General features: G+C 48.5%; 1 protein-coding gene across 5 annotated transcripts in view; it reads right to left on the minus strand.

Moving 5' to 3' along the window:
- The window catches only part of EHBP1L1 (EH domain binding protein 1 like 1), a 42410-nt gene extending 22582 nt beyond the window's left edge, over nucleotides 1-19828 (minus strand). Inside the window, exons 1-8 of one of the 5 annotated variants that reach the window (XM_083589692.1) lie at nucleotides 19333-19828; nucleotides 7760-7817; nucleotides 7438-7533; nucleotides 6626-6679; nucleotides 5213-5391; nucleotides 3945-4099; nucleotides 2080-2115; nucleotides 671-763 (exon numbers count right to left, since the gene is read on the minus strand). In XM_083589692.1, coding sequence (XP_083445818.1) covers nucleotides 671-763; nucleotides 2080-2115; nucleotides 3945-4099; nucleotides 5213-5391; nucleotides 6626-6679; nucleotides 7438-7533; nucleotides 7760-7817; nucleotides 19333-19436 — 775 coding nt within the window. In that variant the 5' untranslated portion in view covers nucleotides 19437-19828. Of the gene's footprint in view, nucleotides 1-670; nucleotides 764-2079; nucleotides 2116-3944; nucleotides 4100-5212; nucleotides 5392-6625; nucleotides 6680-7437; nucleotides 7534-7759; nucleotides 7818-10880; nucleotides 11002-19332 lie in introns of those variants that run through there. The other 4 variants (XM_083589689.1, XM_083589691.1, XM_083589690.1 and 1 more) reach the window with 4 other exon arrangements.
- Between the last annotated feature and the right edge of the window lie 907 nt (nucleotides 19829-20735).

The following is a 20735-nucleotide window of genomic DNA, read 5'->3' on the forward strand; positions in this document are numbered from 1 at the left end:
CCCACGACGGGGTGAGCTCCCGTGGCTCGGTCCTCGCTCCTGCCAACCTAGCAGTTCGAAAGCACACAGTGCAAGTAGATAAATAGGTACCACTCTGGCAGGAAGGTAAACGGCGTTTCTGTGTGCTGCTCTGGTTTGCCAGAAGTGGCTTAGTCATGCTGGCCACATGACCCAGAAGCAGTACGCCGGCTCCCTCGGCCAATAAAGCGAGATGAGGCCGCAACCCCAGAGTTGTCTGTGACTGGACCTAACGGTCAGGGGTCCCTTTACCCTTTTTACCACAAATGAAACCTCCTTCTTCCCTTACATCTGCTTCTTACCCTTGCCAGTAACACACCCCTTCAGTCATCAGTCAAAGCATCATATTGACACCAATCACTTCTATCACTTTAACAGTCATGGCTCCCCCTGCAAAGAATTCTGGGAGTTGTGGTCCATCAAGGGTGCCTGAACATGTGGCTCTATGAGGAGTCCCCTAACAACACTCGGCAAACTACCGTTTCCAGGATTCTTTGGAGGAAGCCTTGGCTGCTGGCTGCTAAAAGTGGTGCAACAGCACTTTCAACGTATGGTGTGGATGTGGCTGACTTCTCCCCTCTGCCCAGCCCACACCCCTGCAGAACAAGGGATGCAGCAACCTTTGGTAGGCAGACTCCTTCCTCCCGCTTACCTTCCTTCCTGGAAGGGGCAGCTGTTGCCAACGTGCTCTGAGCAGACGGGTCCTCCTCTTCCTCGGCCAGAGTGTTCAGGTCCCGTGAAGTGTCTGCATTAGGAGGAGGAGAGATAAAGGGGATTAGATACAATTCGTGGAAGATAAGGCTATCTGTGGCTACTAGCCACAATGGCAGTTTTCTACCTCTGAATGCCAGTCACTGGGGGTCACAAGCTGCTGTTGTGCTCAGTTCCTGCTTTTGGGCTTCATTGGAGGCATCTGGTTGGCCACTGGGAGAACAGAGGGCTGGACTAGATGCAACACTCCCCCCTCCAGCCTTTGGCCTAATCCAGTTTTAGAGCTCTTCACATGTTCTAATCTTAATCTACTGCCTGTACCGAATGCCAAACACTCCCATAGCAGCCCTCAAACTACCTGGTCCCTTTGCAGTCATTTTAGTCCCCCTGCTAGATGCAGGAAATGCCGGGCTAAAGAATCCCTCTAGAAACAACAATAACAACACAAGAATACACTGCTATTCGTGCCTGGAACTCCCTCGCAGAAGGCTGCCCGCTCTCTCTTTCTCCCTCTCGCTTTGTGAAGCCTCAACCCTTTAGAGCCCCTTCCCAACTGAAATGAAACCACAACACAGGCTTGCAAAGGACTGGCCCTTGCAATCCAGCCCACCTCTTCATTTTGTCCCCTTCCTCTCCTACTACTGCCATCATTTGGACAAGGGATCACCAACTATGATCACATTTGGCCTTTGGAGCGACTGCTGTGGTCACCTCCATTCGCTTCTCTCCCCCTTCCCCAGATCAGTCCCCACCCCACCCCCCTCTTTGGCAGAGTGGCAGAGAGAGCACATGCTCACATTTTGCTTTTTCAAGAGATCTGGGTAAAAGCCGGATTCTGTGGAGTTAAGCTGAGCCTTGAAGAGCCCATAGAGCTGAAAGAGGAAGTGGGAAAGAGTGCCACTCTTCCAACTTCCTCCTTTAGCTGTATGTACTTTTCAAAAGGCCTTGCTAATTGGCTCAAGAGACTTTGTGGGCCGCGGGAATGACCTCAAGGGCGCCACTGCACCCACAGGAACCATGTGGGCAACCCCTGATTTAGATTGCAATCTCTCTCTCTCATGCACACAAAATACAACACCACCTCTTATGCTAAAATACATCCGCTGGCCTTGCTCTAAAAGGGCACCAGGTTGGGGAAGCCTGCATTACACAATCACAATCATTCTCTGCTGCATGCTAATCAACCCGCAACAGGCAACACCCTCCGAATAAGCAGCCACAATTGTGAGCATGAGTCACAAGTTCCCCAGTATGCATTGGGAGAAAGTCACAGAGGTTGAGTTCCAGCTAGATTATGAAAACGATGGTTCAGTGGTGCTAAGCAAACCTTGGGCGTCTGCCTACGCCTACCTGCAAAATAGTCCGTCAACACGTTTTGGAGAAATCCTGAATGGATGAAACAGACAGACAGACAGACAGAGAATAAAGAGAGAGAGTGACTTAAAGGCAGAAGCAAATGCGAAATCACTGGTGGAGAAGCACTGTGGGGGAAGGTGAGCAATGATACAGCAGATTCTAGGAAAAGGGCAGGGCATGCATGAGTAATTAAATTTGGAAAAGGGACATTTGAAAAGCACAACGATGCTCCCAGCCAGGCAAGAAAGACACGGTATCTCTTGTGAAGGAAAAGCAAAAAGAGTCCAGAAAGCCAATGGATGTTTGATGGGGTGGGAAATTCTGTGATTGTGCTGTCCAATAGGAGGAAGTGGGGACAGAACCTGCATTATACCCAGTGAGATTTTTTTCTCTCCATCTAGCCCAGTATGACCTGCTCTGACTGGCAGCGGTTCTTGGGGTCTCAGGCAGAGAAGCATCTTTCTCATCATCCTCTGGATCCTGACCTTCTGAGGGAAGAGGAAGTACAGAGTATACCCAGCACAACCAGCATGGAAATGCAGTGGGATAGGAGAAGACGGATAGTTCACTCCATCCCTCCTCTGCTAGTCAGCTTGGTTTTCACTGTATTTACATGTTTCTCCTCCTCCAGAGAGAGCATGGAAATGCAAGCAGGTAGCTTCTTAGCAGGCTAGTAAAAAACAGCAGCCTGGTAACTTTTATGAGCTTTTTTTACAAGGCTGCACTGAACAGTTGCAACCTTCCCTCTCTCCTCCTCTGGCATGGCCACAAGGGACGAATCGGAACTAAGCAACGTTCCCTGTTACATAGGTATGAAGTCAAGGAAACACTGGTTAGTTTAAACTATAGATAATGAAGAAGCCAGAATCATAAACCACAGTTTGATCCTGATGTTTGAACTAGCCATAGACTAACCAGAGTTCCCCCAAGTGCAGATGTAAAGAGGCTTGGATGAGTTTGAAGGAGAAGGAAAATATTCCAATCTCCCGAAGGGGAAGTACATAAGCCCAAGGCTCATAGATGTAACCCTAAAACAGCCATGGGAAACTTGCTGTCCTCCAGAAGTTGTTTGTGACTTCAGTTCCCACCAGGCCCAGCCAACAGGGACAATGGTCAGGGCCATCGGCGATAAGCTACTGTTTTAGTGCTAGTCTCCCACACCTATTTGTTTATATGATGCCTTTCTACCCGACATCAGGTCTCCAAGGCAGCTGACAGTAAGTAAGCAAGATTAATACACAGAAAAATAAAAACATAGTGAAAACAATAAAACCTAAACCAGAGAGTGGGAACCAGCAGACCCCCACCTCAAGGTTGCTGGATGACAACTCTTTATCATCCCCGACCACCAGTCATGCTGGCTGGGGCTGATGTGAGCTGGTGTCCAGCAACATCTGGCCGCAGATTCCCCACCCTTGGGTTTTGAGTTTGGCCACCCTTTTGCTTAGGTTCGTTTTCATTAATTTCTCTTAAGCAATGGCACTGGCAATTCAAACTACGCTTGATAAGAGCCAAGTAAAAACATATGGCAAGACCTCAATGGTTCAGCAAGTTAATTATTTACAAAGAGTCTTGGAAAACCAAGAGCTGATGGGCCAGGCCAAAGCTCCACAAAAGACCTCAGCTCACCTGCAAGTTAACTAAAGTGAACTTTGACAGAACCCAAGCAACTTGCTCGCTCCAATTCAAGCTCTAGCAAGGAACAATTCGCTCTGGTTCCAGGAACCAGGAGTGGAGACGGAGGGGGCGACTTTCAAGACAGGAGGGAAAATACTGGCATCCCTCTTTCGTTGATGAAAGAGGTCTGCAGGGCTGGGCCCAAGAAAAGTGAGGTTTCTGGCAGAGAAGGGTCCCCCCACCTTTAGATGATGCCCCCTGGCTTGCACTATCCTCTTGGCGGCTCTTCTTCAGGGCTTCCTCTGACTCCTCTTCGCTGTCAGCGAAGTCCTCCAGGTTGGCGATATCGGAGGGTTTGACGCTCATCAGGCTTGCCAGACTTTGCATGTCCTCATCCCTGCAAAGGTGAAAGGGTTAAAGGAGTGACACAAGAAGGCAGCTTCTTTTCTGTCACCCACCCTTGCCAGGACATTTTTGGCCAAAAGTGACTCCCCTGCTCCCTGAACAATGGATGCCAATTGTAGATTCTTGTAGATCTTACTATAGGAAGATAGGAAGTTGTTTATTCATCTAGCCAAGTACTTTCTTCAACCAATTCCAAGTGCTGGTTTTGACCTATAAAGCCTTAAATGGCTCAGGACCACAATACCTCAAGGATCGCCTCTCCCCATATAAACCGACCCTGGACTCTGCCTTCATCATGTGAGACCCTTCTTCATGTGAGGCTCAGAGGGTGGCAACACAAGAACTGGCCTTTTCTGCAATTGTGGGTTGCCCTCCCCAGGGAGGTTCAGGCGAAAATGTTCCTCTTCAAACAGGCCCTTGGCGGATTAGTATCCTACAACCTTTTAAATGTGTTTGTGGGAAGGGGGAGGTGTTGTTTAGTTAGTTTTGTTTTAACTATTTATTTGTGTTTTTTACCTTGCATTTTATCCTGTGGACCACCCTGAGATCTTGTGATGAGGGGCAGTATATAAATCTAATACTGTACTTAATAATTTATTCGATTTTGTGTTTTTATATCATGGTTTTATGTTGTCAACAGCCCAAGACCTGCTGGTATAGGGCAGTATGCAAAAGAAGTAAATAAATAAATGTTATACTGTCTAGTGGTGACTCTCCAAAGTTCCTGTCTCGCTAACTGCCTTCCTTTTCCATCCCCTACAACCCAAAGATTGTTATCAACATTCAGAGGAGGTGCTCCATCTCCTGAGTTAATGGGCCCTGATGCGAAGCTACCTTTGGCCAAGACAATCTAGCCCAATATTGCCTGCTCTGACCAGCAGCCATTCTCCAGGGTCTGTATTAGGGAAGAGTCTTTTCCCATCTTCTTCCACCTGATCCTTCCAACTGGAGATGGCAGGCATTAAACCGAGGATCTTCTGGAGGCCAAGGAAGTGCTATGGTGCTTTCCCCAAAGAGAGGGCAACAAAGGACTCCAGGATAGCCTCATTTTTAAAAGGGAGGAGGTCCTCCCGCCACGACCCTCTCCCCGAAAGGCAGCACTCACGTGGCTTTCCCCTCCCGGAGGAAGACGCAAGAGAGGGTGAGCTGCAGTGTGGCGGCCACCACCTTCACTGACCGCGGCTTCAGATTCAGCTTCAGGTCCACTTGGGTGGGCGTGGTGCTGGCAAAGCGCTTGAGGTTCACATCCACAGAAGCCAGGACCTTCCGGTGCCCCTTCGATTCCTGGCGTGAGGACGTTAACAGTCATGATTTCCGCTTAGGAGAACTGACATTCTCTCTGCGCACATATTCACAAACTCGACTTTCCAGCTTGCCCCTTATTCCTCCCACAATGCACGGCTTTCAAACGCCTTATCCCTGCATGCCTCCTCCCCGCCATTAGGAACTCATACTCAGCCACAATCTCATGTCTCTGGCTATCAGAAAATTGCCCTCATTGCCATCATCTGCCTGGGATCAAGTCAAAATACTGTACTTCCTTTCCATCTTTAACACTGGGGAATGTTTTCCAGCCTGAGGGCTGCTTTCCCTTTTGGGAAACCTCCCGGAGGGAACATCTCAGTAAATGTGGGAGGAGCCTTGAATGTAAATATTATCTTTGTGCAGTAGTCTAGTTTCTACATGTCCCTACCCATCTCTCTACCCTCCATCCAGGCAAGTGAGAGGCTTTGTCAGTTTAAAGGCCACGTTCCTGCCAGGCAAGAACACTTGGGGTGTGTGAGGGGCGTGGCCTGAGGAGAATTCTGAGGGCCAGACAGAGAGGCCTGGAGGGCCACATCTCTTTCCCTTGGGCCTGAGATTGTCCAGCCCTGCTTCCTTGCCTTGACTCTCTTCTTGGATCATATAGTGGGGCTTTCAGGGGTAGAATCATAAAGTTCTATAGTTCTAAGGTGCCTTTGAGATCATGCAGGAATCTTGCAACTATGACATCACTCTGCCTAAAAACCTCCAGAAAAAAGAACCCGGAGCCATCTGAGGCAGCCTGCTTTGCTGTCCAACAGCTTGGCATAGGAAGCCGTTTCTCTGCAAATCCACCCATTCAGTTCTAGTCTCTTTGGAGCAGCAGGATGCAAGTTAGCTCCACTTCAGACATGGCAGCCCATTGGATAGTTTAAAATGGCTACAGCATCACAGAGCTGGGAGGGAGAGAGGGAGCACACATATATTTGATGGAATTGTAAGCTGCTGGAGGGACTAAGACTGGCACGGCATCACAACCCCAGAGTGAAAAATCAGTGACACTGACAAGGCCTGTCATTGCTGCCGGAGGTGAGGGCATCCTTTTGCTTTTTTAGAACTCAATCAATACAGGTCTTTATTGCTGGGCAAGGGACACTCCTTGCAAGAAAAGATGCCCACAGCTTTAGACAAAAGGCCTGCCTCCTCTCAGTTCCTATTCCTAGGCCCACCAAAGCCCACATTTGAGGCTCCCAGAAACAGGTTCACTTCCACATACGTTTTCAATCACGAAGGTCCAGTCTTTGTCTTCATATTCCTCTACATGGGGATCCTGGAAAAGCAATGAGAAGAATGTCACCTGGAGTGGAGGTCTGAACATACAGTGCCTAGGGCTGCAATCTGATCACAAGCACCCTCCGTCTAGGATAATCAAGCCTCTTTCTAGGAGATCATACCGTTTATCCATCTAGCACAATATTGCCTGCTCTGACTGGCAGTGGCTCTCCAAGATGGGGAACTGAGGGTCACATTCCTATCTAGGCAAACTTCTGTGAGGTGGGGAGTGGGGATGTGCCAGCAGTGGGCAGGTCCAGCGGGAAAATAGGCAGAAAAACAAACGTAAATATTAACTTTGTATAAAAGGCTACAGTCTATGTACAATCGCACGACCCTCTTTCTTTTGCAAAATGCATTATCGAAGGCCACACTGACGCAAAACAAAAGCACTATGACACCAGTTTAAACAGTAAATGGCTTTCCCCAGAGAATTTTGGTAGCTTGTTAAGCGATTTGAGAGTTGTTAGAAGACCCTTACCCTCTTCCCAGAGTTACAATACCCAGAGTTCCCTGTAAAGAAGGATTGATAATTATAGCTTTGTGAGAGGAATAAGGGGTCCTCTAACAATAATCAGCACCCTTAACACACTTCAGCTTCCATAATTTTTGGGAGGGAAGCCATGACTGTTTAAAATGGTATCGTAGCGTTTTAAATGTGTGATGTGGATGCGGCAGAAATCTTCCTCCTCCTAAGGCCTTCCTTGTGTCAGTCATAGAGCCCACAACAGACTCCCAGCACTGTGGCTGCCATACCCGATAGAGCGTCACCATGATGTCCACATTTTCAGGTACCATCCACACCACGGTACCCCGATAGGGGTTCTTGATCCCTGGCTGCCATCCATGAGCCTGCAGGTGGAAAGGCAGATAAGAACAAGCTAAAACATCAACCGGTGCCTCCAGAGGTGCAGCTTCTGCTGGGATTTGGACCCTGCACCTTAAGGCATCCTTCCCCAGCCTTGGGCTTGCCAGATGTTTTGATCTACACAGCCATCCACCCCGGTCAGCTGCAGGAGGGTCCCAGGTTGGGGAAGGCTGAGGCCAAACCCCGCCATAGTTGAGAAAGTCAACACACCTTGGAGCAGATCCTCCGGTTCCTTCGGGTCCAGACCACAACCAGCTTGTCGGGCTGCCTGGCATTGGGAGAGAAGACAATTCAGAAACAAGAACAAAGAGGCAAATGTACTAGAACCCATAGAGATGTATAGGCCACGTACCTCTACCTGTTCTTAGGCCTAAGGCAGAGATGGGGAACCTCTGGCTCTACAGATGCGCCTTAATTACGTCTATATATCCCTGCCTGGCTGCGGCAACCCAGTCAGATAGGTAGGTTACAAATAAAACAACAACTTATTTAAAACATCTAAAAACTGCTAAACACATCTAAACAGTGCTTTTTTCTGGGGGGGGGGTACGCGGGGGTACACATATCTCTAAACATTTTGTGAAACTAAGTTTGGCCTCATTGAAGGGCAGTATTTCAATATGAGTAGGAAAATGAGAGTACCCCTACACATTTTTTGAGGGGGAAAAGCACTGCATCTAAAACAAACTGAATTAACAGGGGTTTTTTATTTACTCATTGCATTTATATGCTGCCTTTCTGCCAAGTCACCCCTTAAAGTACTAACACACACACACACTTGACCACTTCAGTCAACGGACCTGGCACGGCTACAGGCGCCACATAGTACCCCTTGTGCATTTGTAAGTACTCGATCTTTTAGTGTAGCAGCACCTAACTTGGGAACTCCCTGCCTATTGGTATTAGGCAAGTGCCTTCACTGTACTCTTTTCAGCACCTGCTGAAAACATTTTTGTTCAGACAAACCAACCTGGATATTTAGAAAGTTTATGCAAGTCTTAATCTGTTTTTAATTTATTATTATTAGGAGGGAAATAGCGTACAGTAGTGGCAAAATCAGAAGCTGGGCATTGCTTGTGATGGAACTGGGGAGTAACACCACTGCCCCACACCCCATACTGGGAATGCAATAGCAGCAGTGGTGGGTTATTAAGCAGAAGAGATGACAATGTACCATGTCATCCCCTAATACCACCAGTACACTCCATAGCTTCCCTTTTCTCCTGAAACCAACTTGGGGAAGAGACCAGCCAAAGAGTTTCTTCTTCAGAATGGCATGCAAGAGCAACTTTCCCAGAAGTCAAATTTGAACTGGAATATGGGGGGGGGGGCACTTGCCACCACTGAAACAGAGCCCAAGAGTAGTAGCATCAAAATATTTTTTAAAAAAACTGTCCAGTAGCACCTTAGAGACTAACTAAGTTTGTTCTGGGTATAAGCTTTCGTGTGCATGCACACGTATCTGAAGCGGTGTGCATGCACACGAAAGCTTATACCCAGAACAAACTTAGTTGATCTCTAAGGTGCTACTGGACAATTTTTATTTATTTCGACTGCATCAGACCAACCTACCTGAATCTAAAATATTTTTTGTTAGCATTCAAAGTACAAATTCTTGTGTGTGTCTACACAGAAGCAAATTCCTCTGAGTTCATTGGGACTTCATACCCTCCAACATTTATCTGATAAAAATAGGGACAGCCTATTTAACAACAACAATAACTTGTGGTGGTGGTTGTTTTATTATTTATACTCTGCCCATTTGACTGTGTTGCCCCAACATACAGTGGTACCTCAGTTCTTGAGCATCTCAGAGCGTTTCAGTTTTTGAACACCAAAAACCCGGAAGAAAATGCTTCCATTTTCGAATGCAGCTTGGAAGTTGAACAGCTTCTGCTGTGTGTTTTTCTATTTTCTCCATTGAAATTGAAATTCTCCCCTTACGCCTTGGTTTTCAAACATTTCAGAAGCTGAACAGTCTTCTGGAACGGATTACGTTTGAAAACCGAGGTACCACTATATATCAAAATCTAATAAAACATTAAATATTTAAAAGAGTTCTCTATACAAGGCTGCCTCCAGATGTCTCCTAAAGCGTGCGTCTCCTTGGCTTGGGGGTCACATACCCACCAACATTTCTCTAATGAAAATAGGGACATCCTAAGGAAAAGTGGGACATTCCAGGACCAAATCAGAAACCAGGATGGTTTCTATAAATCCAGAAATATCCCTGGAAAATAGGGACACTTGGGAGGGTCTGGGACTTGTTCCAATGCAAGGCCGCATCCACACCTTACATTTAAAGCAATATGAAACCACTTTAAACAGTTGTAGCTTCCGCCAAACAATCATTCTTCACAGGGAACTACGCATTATAACCCTATGAGGGGAAACAGGGGTCTCCTGACAAATCCCAGCACTGTAACAAACCACAACTCCAATAATTATTTGGGAGAAGCCATGACTGTTTAAAGTGGCTCCACACTGCTTTAAACGTATGGTTTGATTGCGGCCTACATCTCCATACGGACTGAGGCCTTAACTGCCACTTTATATCCCACCATTTATTTATTTTAAACATTTCAATGTTGCCTCCCCACTTCCAAGTCTTGAGGTGGCCTGCAACAATGCTAAAAGGCATATCGAAACATGAAAATATACAGGAAGAAAACACAATCGAAAAACCAGGAGAGAGTTTAAGGTTATAATGCCCTGAGCCGTGAGCACCAGCGAAGGCTTAGGAGGGCTGTTCCAGCCATCCTCAGGCCTTCAAATTCGACAGAGGGTTAGTCTCTTACAGCAAAAACAGCATCTTATAAAAGCTAACAAAGCCTTCAGTTGGGCATATGTCAGCCTTTGCCAACCTGGGATGGAGTTGACCAAATTTGGCATAAGCTTTGTGGGCTGAAGCCCACTATGTCAGGTGCACAAGCTTCAAGGACCACACCAGCTTCTTGAGCTGATCCTCGGCAGAAAATGACTTCTTTGCTGGCATGTGGAAGGGAACCCGTGGCTTCTGTGGGGCAGCGGAAAGGAAGACTTCCTCATTTTCCTTTCCGGAGTGGGCTTTTGAAACCGAGAAAGCTCTGGGGCCAGGCAGTAACTTGAACTCTGGCTCAGCAGCACAGAGGTTATTTCGGTGGGAAGCTTTATCTTCCCCTTCCCAGACTTCACCGGGCGCGGCTCTGATCCTCCTCGGAGCTGGGCCAGGTCGCACCCAGCCAACACGGGTGTCAAAAGAAACCAGCCCCACTGCTGCCCTTCAGGCCTGATCACACTTTCCTTCATTTCTCAAATCGAATCAGGAGTCTTTGCTCTTTAGCACACACACCCTCAGATAAAGCTCCTCTCCCCGCCTGAAGTTTAGGATCAAACCGGATGAAGAAGAAGAAGAAGAAGAGTTTGGATTTGATATCCCGCCTTTCACTCCCTTTAAGGAGTCTCAAAGCGGCTAACATTCTCCTTTCCCTTCCTCCCCCACAACAAACACTCTGTGAGGTGAGTGGGGCTGAGAGACTTCAAAGAAGTGTGACTAGCCCAAGGTCACCCAGCAGCTGCATGTGGAGGAGCGGGGAATCGAACCCGGTTCCCCAGATTAGGAGACTACCGCTCTTAACCACTACACCACACTGACTCTCACTGGGATGTAACCCAACAGCCTTCCCTGGTTCCCTGGTTCTGAAAAGGACCCAGGGGTCCTGGTTTCCTCTTTGCCAGGAAGAACATGTGAAGATCCTGAGCATAGCTGTCAACTTTCCCTTTTTTGCGGGAAATTCCCTTATTCCAGCGCCGTTTCCCGCTGCTATCCCGGATTGTTAGATATCCTGTAGACTGTCCCTGGGACAGGTGAGGCCGCTGATCCCTTATTTTCAAATCTGAAAGTTGACAGCTATGATCCTGAGGCATGTTCTGAGCAGTGGTATGCAGTTATTGGACTAAGGCGACTAGGCTAGTCCCCTAAATGTTCCCCGGATGCCTCTTTCCGTTATTTTTCATTGCATTTCTGTAACACTTTATATTTTAAAGAACACATTTCAAGACAATTTATAACACGCTAAAACAGGAAAATATTTCAGATCCTCTTAGTTACCGTACATTTTGCTTCCCCCAGTCGCCAACATGGCATCCACAGATTTCCACATGGTCGCAGCTGGACCCGCGCCAGTCGAAAACGCGCATAGCACATGGCTAATTTCTAATACTGCCTACTATAGCAGGGGGTGGGGGACTTGTGGCCTTCCAGATGTTTCGGGAGCCCAGCTCCTATGACCCCCTGACCATGGGCCATGCAGGCTGGGGGGCTGATGACAGCTGAAGTTCAGCAACATCTGGAGGACCGCAGATCCCCCTGCCCTTGTATTAGAGCACAGACTCCTGTGCTCCCCAATCACAACATACAGTGAACCACACACACACACACACATCTGTTGATGAAAGTGATGCCCAGCTTCATCTTAATAGCCTCTATAATTCTTCTGGGCTAGTGTCCAAAGGCTAATTTTAGCCCCTGGGGGCTAGCAGTCATAAATCCGCTGCAGGTGCTGGGTTAAATCTGGGCGCAGTGCGGAAACCCAATACACCCACCAAGCGTCCTTCTCTTCATCACAGAACAGCCTTGCAGGACTCTCCACTTTCACCCAGAATGGAGAGCCAGAGGGGCAAAGACCCCCATGAGAGGAGGCCTCAAGGCAGAGGTTAATCTCAGAATGAGGGGCTGGAGGTCAAGTTGACCCCCAGGCTCCAGTGTGTAAGGACCCAACTAAGGCTACACTGTGTAGGTAAGGTAAAGGTCAAGGACCCCTGGACAGTCAAAGTGACTATGGGGTTGCGATGCTCATCTCACTGCCTTCAGACCGAGGGAGTCGGTGTTTGTCCACAGACAGCTTTCCGGGTCATGTGGCCAGCATGACTAAACCACTTGTGGCGCAACAAAACACCATGATGGAAGCCAGAGCGCAAGGAAACACCGTTTACCTTCCCGCAGCAGTGGTACCTATTTATCTACTTGCACTGGCGTGCTTTCGAACTGCAAGGTGGACAGGAGCTGGGACAGAGCAACGGGAGCTCACCACATTGCAGGGATTCGAACCGCCGACCTTCTGATTGGCAAGCCCAAGAGGCTCAGTGGTTTAGACTACAGCGCCACCTGCATCCTACACCATGTAGGAGGAAGCAACAGAACAAAGAAACACTCTTGACATGCCCAGAGGTACCCTTGTTCTTCAAGATTTCTTTTTCCATTTTGCAGCTGTGTTTGGCTCTGGTGCTGGAAAACAGGGTCTTGAGCAGACTATTCCCCTATTGGGTGCTGCTTCAGGCTACAATTCCCATTGACCCCAGCCTGCACTGCTGCTTTGACTGGGGTGTAAACCTGTATCCTTTTGTAATGCCAACATCAGATAATTACAATTATATTTAAATCGTTTCTGTAATGTTTCAGGGTGGCAGGTGGACCCCAAGACTGCTAATAAACACTTCTTGACCTTCCATATCCTAGTGTTCTTCAGACACTGGACTGCAACTCCCATCATCCCTGATTTGGCCAAGGCGACTGCAGAAGCGGGGAGATGGGAATCCAACATCTGAAGGGATGCAGGTTTCCTGCCCCTGTTCTAGGAGCTTGGTCCTGTGAGCTCTGGAGATAGCTCAGTCAGTAGAGCATGAGACTCTCAATCTCAGGGCCGTGAGTTTGAGCCCCACGTTGGGCAAAACGTCCCTGCATTGCAGGGGGTTAGACTAGATGACCCTGGTGCTCCCTCCCAACTCTGCAAATTCTATGATTCAGAGCCAAGGATGGCCCCCCAAAATCAACACAGCATCTCAGGCCGGTAGCAATAAAACGTGTTCCTGTACATGCGCTGAGTGCCTAGTTCGGCACCATTAGTGAAATTGAAGGTAAACACTCTTAAATCAAGGCTTTAAAAAGAGAAAGAAAAAGAAAAGTACTGGGGTTTGAGCCAAGTTCTGTGTGGCTGAATGGTTCCCCCCCCCAAAAAAAAATCTAGCCAAGTCATGGGAATGAGGGTGTGGCTGAGGACCAGCAAAAGTACTGGAAATAACATGAGCTCCGAGGAATCCAAGAGCTCTGAAGTCAGATTACCCCCAAGGGGAGGACAGACTCCACACTCCCACTCAGCTGGGTCCCTGCTCTTCCCATCTGAGACAACCCACATTCCCTCCCTCCTGTTTCCATTTTTTGCAGCGTTCCTGTTATCCTAACACACACACGCCCTGAAGTTTCAGCCCTCCCTTTTCCATTTTTAGCTCTGCAATGACTAAATATTTATCATTTCCCGAGTCCCTTATAAGGCCTTTGCCATGTCAGAATGAGGGGAGGGGTGTGTGTCCTTATTCGCCTGCTCCTCCACCAAATCAGTCTGTCTCGAACTCCCAAAGTCTGGCAACCGGCTCTTCTCCCAGTGGAGTTTGTTGCAGGGAGGGGGCAGGGGGGCTAAATATGAGGAGTAGGCCTGACCTCCAGCATCTCACCTCCCCACCACTTTAAAAAAGAAAAGGTAACTATATCAAGTCAGCCTTCTCCCACCTGGTACCATCCAGATGTTTAGGACTACAACTCCCATCAGCCCCTGCCAGCACAAACTAGTGTATTTCAGCACAGAACGCCAGATCTTGCCCCTTCTGCCCTAATCTTCTTCCTCTTTCTTCCACTATTCTGAATGCAAACCTCCAGCACATCATATATGTCAGGACTCAAACCAGGAACATGCAAAGCAAAAGAGGAGGAAGAAGTGACTCAGAGCATGTGCAGAGCATTCTCATCCAAGATCAGCATCCTAGGTAGGTTTGAGAGGCCCATCCTGTTTCTTTCAAGTCCCTGAAGCTTGAACAGATATCACCAGCAGATGGCTTTTCTTGGGGAGATGCTAAGGAGCCAGAAAGCCCACAGCTCAGCAACTGAGAAACAGCATCTTTCCTGAGTGTTCATGCTGCTCCACTGTCTGTGCTCGTTGAGTGCTTAGGAAGTTATCTTCTACCAAGTCCATCTACTGGTCCATCCTTCTGTGACTGACGACAGCTGTCCAGAGACAAGGAAGTTTCCCCCACTACTGACTACCTGATCTGCTAGAATCATAGAATTGTAGAGTTGGAAGGAACCACAAGGATCATCTAATCCAACCCCCTCCAATGCAGAAATCTTTTGCCCAATGTTCTAACCCCGAATCCTGAGATTAAGAGTCTCATGCTCTACCAGCTGAACTATAACCTGGGCCCTTTTTGCAAGCATAGGCAGATGCTGTGCTGCTGACTTTTGCTTATCACCCTGAACCTAAAGCAAGATTCCAGCCCTCTAGTTCTCAACAAAGCACTGATTGAAAATAATAACCGTTTCTTTATTCTTTAAAGCATTTTTACCCTGCTTTTCAGTTTAAGAAGGCTTCCAGAGAAGTTTACAAAGACCAGTAGTAATAAGATACAGTGGTACCTCTGGTTACGAACTTAATTCGTTCCAGAGGTCCATTCTTAAGCTGAAACAGTTCTTAACCTGAGGTACCACTTTAGCTAATGGGGCATCACTCTGCCGCCGCGCCGCCAGCACGCGAATTCTTTTCTCATCCTGAGGTAAAGTTCTTAACCCAAGGTACTACTTCCGGGTTAGCAGAGTCTGTAACCTGAAGTGTTTGTAACCCAAGGTGTTTGTAACCCGAGGTACCACTGTATGCTCTTTCTGAAGCTTATAATCTAAAAGACGCAACACAAGAGGAAAAAGGGACTGGGAGGGAGGAGGGGGAAATGCAAACTCAGCCACTAGTTCCTCATGGCTCAGCACAGAGGAAGCTGCCTTATCCCAAGTCAGGCCCGGGATTCGTCTAACCCAGAAACATCTGCAATGACAGGCACAAGTCTCAAGACAGGAATTTTGCAAGTGACATCAGTTAACCTGGAAGACAGACGGCCCTATCCAGTCGGATGGCACAGACAGCACCTTGTGAAGTGGAGAGAAAGAATCAGCTTCAGGCAAGTAAGCAAGGAGGTCAGGCTCAGTTCTGCTTTCCCCTCCTGACCACTGCAGAGAAGCTTTCAGGCTAGCAATGTCAGTGTCTCGTGTCTATGGCTGTCCCTGATGTCCTTGTCATGGCACAGTAACCTGCTGCCCAAGAGAAGAGGCTGCTTTCCTACTGCAGGAATGACCCATCCATTGAGGCTCACACCTTTACTAGACTGGCAAAGCAGGAACCCAACTGAGATGACCGACCTCCTAGAAAGACCACCAGATGTCAGGGACTGACTGAACAAGAAACAGTGGAGAACCCCCTTGGGAAGCTTCAGAGCCAGGGGAGTGGTGGGACACGGAAGACAGGTCAGAGGACGGAGGGGAGGCAGAATGGTTGGATGCTCAACAAGCAGCAGGCTTGAGTGAGAGAGGGGAAGAAGAGTCAGAAAGCACTGCAGACACAAGATAGGCAACTGAGGAGGAGGTAGGGGCTGAGGCTACAACAAGTTTACAGGAGCCTGTATTCAGCTCCACTCTTCCCTTGTCTCCATGGGCACAGAGGGCTTTGCCATGTAGCAGAGCAGAGAGCTCAGAGAGTGGGGGGGGGGAGCCCTCCCCGACAGAGTGAATCAACTTTACTGCTCGCCTCTGAGTCTGATCTGTAGCTGAACCAGCCCTGACACCAGATTTTCCTAGAGTGCAAGGGAGATGCGCTTCCACCCTCCCCAACTTGGGAGTTTGGAGGACAGGGGAAGGAACTTCTCCAGTGACACCATCTCTAATCTGTCCCCTTGCATTTGGACCAAGCCCCCCCTCCCCTCCACCCTTTACATAGTCCCTTGTACAGTTTACAACAGGGGTACAGGTCCTTTTCCCCTTCTGGGCACCTTCCTGGGGGCTGCATGCAATTGCTTGGCGGAACTGGAAACAAAAGTGGACAGAGCAATGAATGTTAATGTTTACTTTTGTGCAACAAGGCTGGTTTCCACACACACACCTATTCTGGCAATAATAATAATTTTTATTATTTATACCTCGCCCATCTGACTGGGTTGCCCCAGGGACTCTGTGCTGCTAGTAGCATATATAAAAACATGATAAAACATTCAACCTTAAAAAGCTTCCCTATACAGGGCTGCCTTCAGATGTTCCCTAAATGTTATATACAGTGGTACCTTGGTTCTCAAACTTAATCTGTTCTGGAAGTCTGTTCCAAAACCAAAGCGTTCCAAAACTAAGGTGTGCTTTCCCATAGAAAGTAATGAAAAACAGATTAATCCGTTCCAGACTTTTAAAAACAACCCCTAAAACAGCAATTCAACATGAATTTTACTATCTAACGAGACCATTGGTCCATAAAATGAAAGCAATAAAAAATGTAACTCAATCAATCAATCAATCAATCAGTAGTTGATCTGGGTTCCACACAGTCACGAAAACAAATCAAAAAGAGCCGCAAAAACGCAAAATAGATAGCAAAAACAGACAGACCTCAGTGTAACACTCAAAACGGAAGTGTGGCACTCAAAACGGAAGCATAACACTCAAAACGGAGCATGTTCGGCTTCTGAAAACAGTTCGCAAACCAGAACACTTACTTCCGGGTTTGCAATGTTTGGGTTCCAAGTTGTTTGAGTACCAAGGCATTTGAGAACCAAGGTCCCACTGTTATTACTCATGCCAGTCAAAAGCATTCAGGGGGTGGATGGCCAGAGAGGAGGGGGTGGGCCTGGAGCCTGAGGCCCCTTGCAATTCCATCTTTTCCTGTTTTTCCAATTCACCTTTATTCCTAGCATCGTGGCCACCCGACCATCCTCATTCTACCCCCAACATGCCAAGATACCATGGTCGCTGCAATTTCCTGGCTGGATTGCCTCAGCACATGCTCTGCGTGGGTCTGCCCTTGAAGACAGCACAGAAGCATTACAGGCGCAGAGCGCAGCTCCCCGTCTTCCTGTTACAGCTACTGTGTGACAAAAAACAGATTTCAGTCTGCTCTGCACAGCACCAGTTGCATTGTTTACCCATTTGCTTCCGAATTCGATTCTACATGCCAGAGCTGAAAGTTTTGCAAAGCCCACCCATCAACAGAGGCCTAAACGCCATGCATGTTATTATTTATTTGCTTCCTTTGTTAATTTCACATCTCAATGTTCCACTAAACGGTGTTTAATCAAGGCAGCTAACGAAGTAAAAATTGAAACATAGAAAACCTAATTGTTTCATGGGGGGTGGGAATGAGGATATCCCCCCCCCCGACTGCTCTGTAACTGTGGCAGAATTCGCTAGACCTTTTCCAGATGGGTTTCAACACAGAATCATCTTTCACTTCTATCAGGCATTTGTCCAATCTGGGTCATTTTCTGGGCTTATTCAGTACGTAGATTGCTTTTAAATGCAATTTTTTTAAAAAATTGCCTCTCCTGTTGTTTTCATGATTGCACAGAGTTGTTGTTTTTTTTGTCACAAACTACTCTGAACTACTTGGAAACTAGCAACATCGTAAATGGGTTAAATCAATAAAAACATTATTCCCTTTCACCTCCATTTACCACTTCCTGGTGCACAAGCTTCTACCCGTAACCTAGAACACAACTTGTGAAATGCAAACTGGTTAAAAAGGCCTGCACAGGAACCGGCAGCCCCTGGTGCAAATCTCATCTTTGCCATGAAAAGCCTAGGTAACCTTAGGCATGCAAAAGCGACACAGGAAACTGCCTTAATGCAGAGTCAGGCCTGCACCAGAGATGGGAAACTTTGCCCCCCCACCCGCCATGTTATTGGACTTCAACTTTCATTATCCCAGTGCAGAGTTAGATGAGTCTAATGATACCATTAAGGCCTTTGGCTCTCCTTTGGTTCCCAGCCCTAACAGGAAGTGATTGCAGTCAGTCCTACGATCTTATTTATTTTAATTTTTTTCTAAACCAGAGGAGTGTACAACTGTAAAAATACAGTGCTATCAAACAATAATATAAACAGTATGAATTAAGAAGCAATGAACTACAGTACAAGGTTACTAAGCAAGACAAAGACCACAAGCATTGCTCTACCACTGAGCTATGGTCCTTCCCATAAAAGATAAAAGTAAGCTTCTAGTTCTCATGGTTGTGAAGAAAAGGCAGAATTAAACAAGGACCTGGGGAAATGCCTTATAGTACCAAGACAGGCTATTGGTCCATTTGGCTCAGTATTGTCCACACTGACTGGCAGCAGCTCTCCAGGGTGTTGGACAACTCTCTTTTGCAGCCCTGCCTAGCAATGTCCAGGTTTCAACCTGGGACATTTTAAAATGCAAAGCATGCCACTGCCCCTCCCCTGGAGGAGCCCTTCCCCCAAACTGTTCCTCCCCTCGCAACCTTTTGCACCTACAATACAGGTTTATAACACAGGGCCGCTGTAAAAAATTATACCAAGATATAATTAGAAGGCTTTAGCGTATTCTTGTGCATACAAAGTATGAAATAAAATAGAATAGAATGTAGTTGGTAGATCATGAGACTCAAATCTCAGGGTTGTTGGTCAAAAGATTCCTGCATTGCAGCGGGTTGGACTAGATGACCCTCGTGGTCCCTAACAACTCTACGCTTCTAGATGACAATATATTATAGCCCTTGGGTTTATTAGCAACACCGGCCTACCTTAAAAGGCAGTTGTGAAACCCTACCCCGCCCCTTCACCATTGCTCGTGCATTCCCCGCCCTTTTCTCCACTTCCTGGGTCCAGGACCCCCCCCCCCCCCGCCAAAAACCCTCCTCGTGTACTCACAAGACCCTGAGTCACCGCCTCTCCCTCTCCCCCACGGCCCCGCTGCCCCACCCAGCCTCACCATTTCTTGGTGCACTCCACCACTAGCTCCTGGTAACAGGCCACGAAGTGGAATTTGGCCGCCCGCTTGCCGACGCGCTGGAGCCGCTTCCACACCGAACTCATGGCCGCCCCGTCGGTTTCCGCGGCTGTAGCCTCGCTGCTGCGGCTCCGGAGGAGAGCTGTGAGTCGCCGCCGCCGCCGCCGCCGCCGCCTTCACACCCCACCGGCGCCCCTCCGCTTGGCCCCCATCACCCGCTGCTGCTGCTGCGTCTCCTCCTCCCCGAGCCCCGACGGGGCGAGCAGAGCAGCCTGCAGAGAGCCTGCCTCTTTCTCCTGCTGCTACTGCTGCTGCCGTCTGAACGCCTGGCTCGCAGCCCGCGGAAACCTGGCCGGGAGGAAGTTGGTGCAGAGCGAGAAAGTTACAGACATCGAAGCGGGGAGAGGAAGAGAGAGCGGAGGGGGGGAGCCCGGTCTCCGTCCGCCGCTGGCAAACGGGCTGTGGGTGTGATCTTCAGACGGAGAGGGCGGAGCGCGGGAGGGAGAAGCAGCAGCGAGGCAGAGAAGGGAGCGAGCGACAGCTGACGGCAGCTACTGCACCCGCACCCACCCCGGGACATCGGGGGATGCAAAGAGACCCTCAGACGAGCTGCCTCTGGGCCTCGAGCTTGCGCTCCGTCGTTTTGGCCATATAAAAAGTTCCAACCTCCGCTGAGCTGTTTCTGCCCATGAACAGACGGCCGCCTCCTCCCTTCCCCAACCCCGGCCAAAGTTCGTAAATGGCTTCAAGACGCCTGCCTGCTGGGTCGAGCAGCAGTGTAAGGAAGGAAGCCTGTCTTGGGAAATAGTGCCTCTGGGCACATGCAGAGTGTTTGCCCGTCCCGCGCGCGGCTGCTCAGATGGGTTCCACGTGTTTTTTCTCTTCCCCAAGCCACTGCCGTGTATAAAAAAGGGAAATAAATAAAAGACGCCACACTGAGCAATTCCTCTCCCTCTCCTCCTGGCCCTACATTCTCCTGCGTTGGCCATTAACCAGGAGGAGGAGGAGGAGGAGGAAATTCTGGCCAGCTGGCAACCCCGCTTTGTCAACAGCAAAACCGGCAATGCTGCTTGGCAAGGACAGAAAGACAGTCGAGGGCCATGTGAATAAGTAAATGGTGGAGAGAAGGGTGCCTTCTGAGCATGTGCAGAGTGTTATTTCGCTTGCCCTGAAATAATCCTTCTCAAGGAGGGTTAGAAGGCTGCATGCTGAAAGGGTTGACCTCCAGGCAGCCACCGGCCGCTTTTGAACCTTTTTACATTTACGTCCAACTTTTCTTTCAAGCAACTTGGGGGGACCTACCCGGTTCTCCCTGGGTATGGTCCCATAACCCCTGTGAGGTAGATTAGGCTGAGAGACAGGCCGCCTAGGGAGCTTCATGGCTG

The sequence above is a fragment of the Podarcis filfolensis genome (assembly GCF_964270895.1).
Source record: "Podarcis filfolensis genome assembly, chromosome: 16".
NCBI classification, from domain to species: Eukaryota; Metazoa; Chordata; class Lepidosauria; order Squamata; family Lacertidae; genus Podarcis; species Podarcis filfolensis.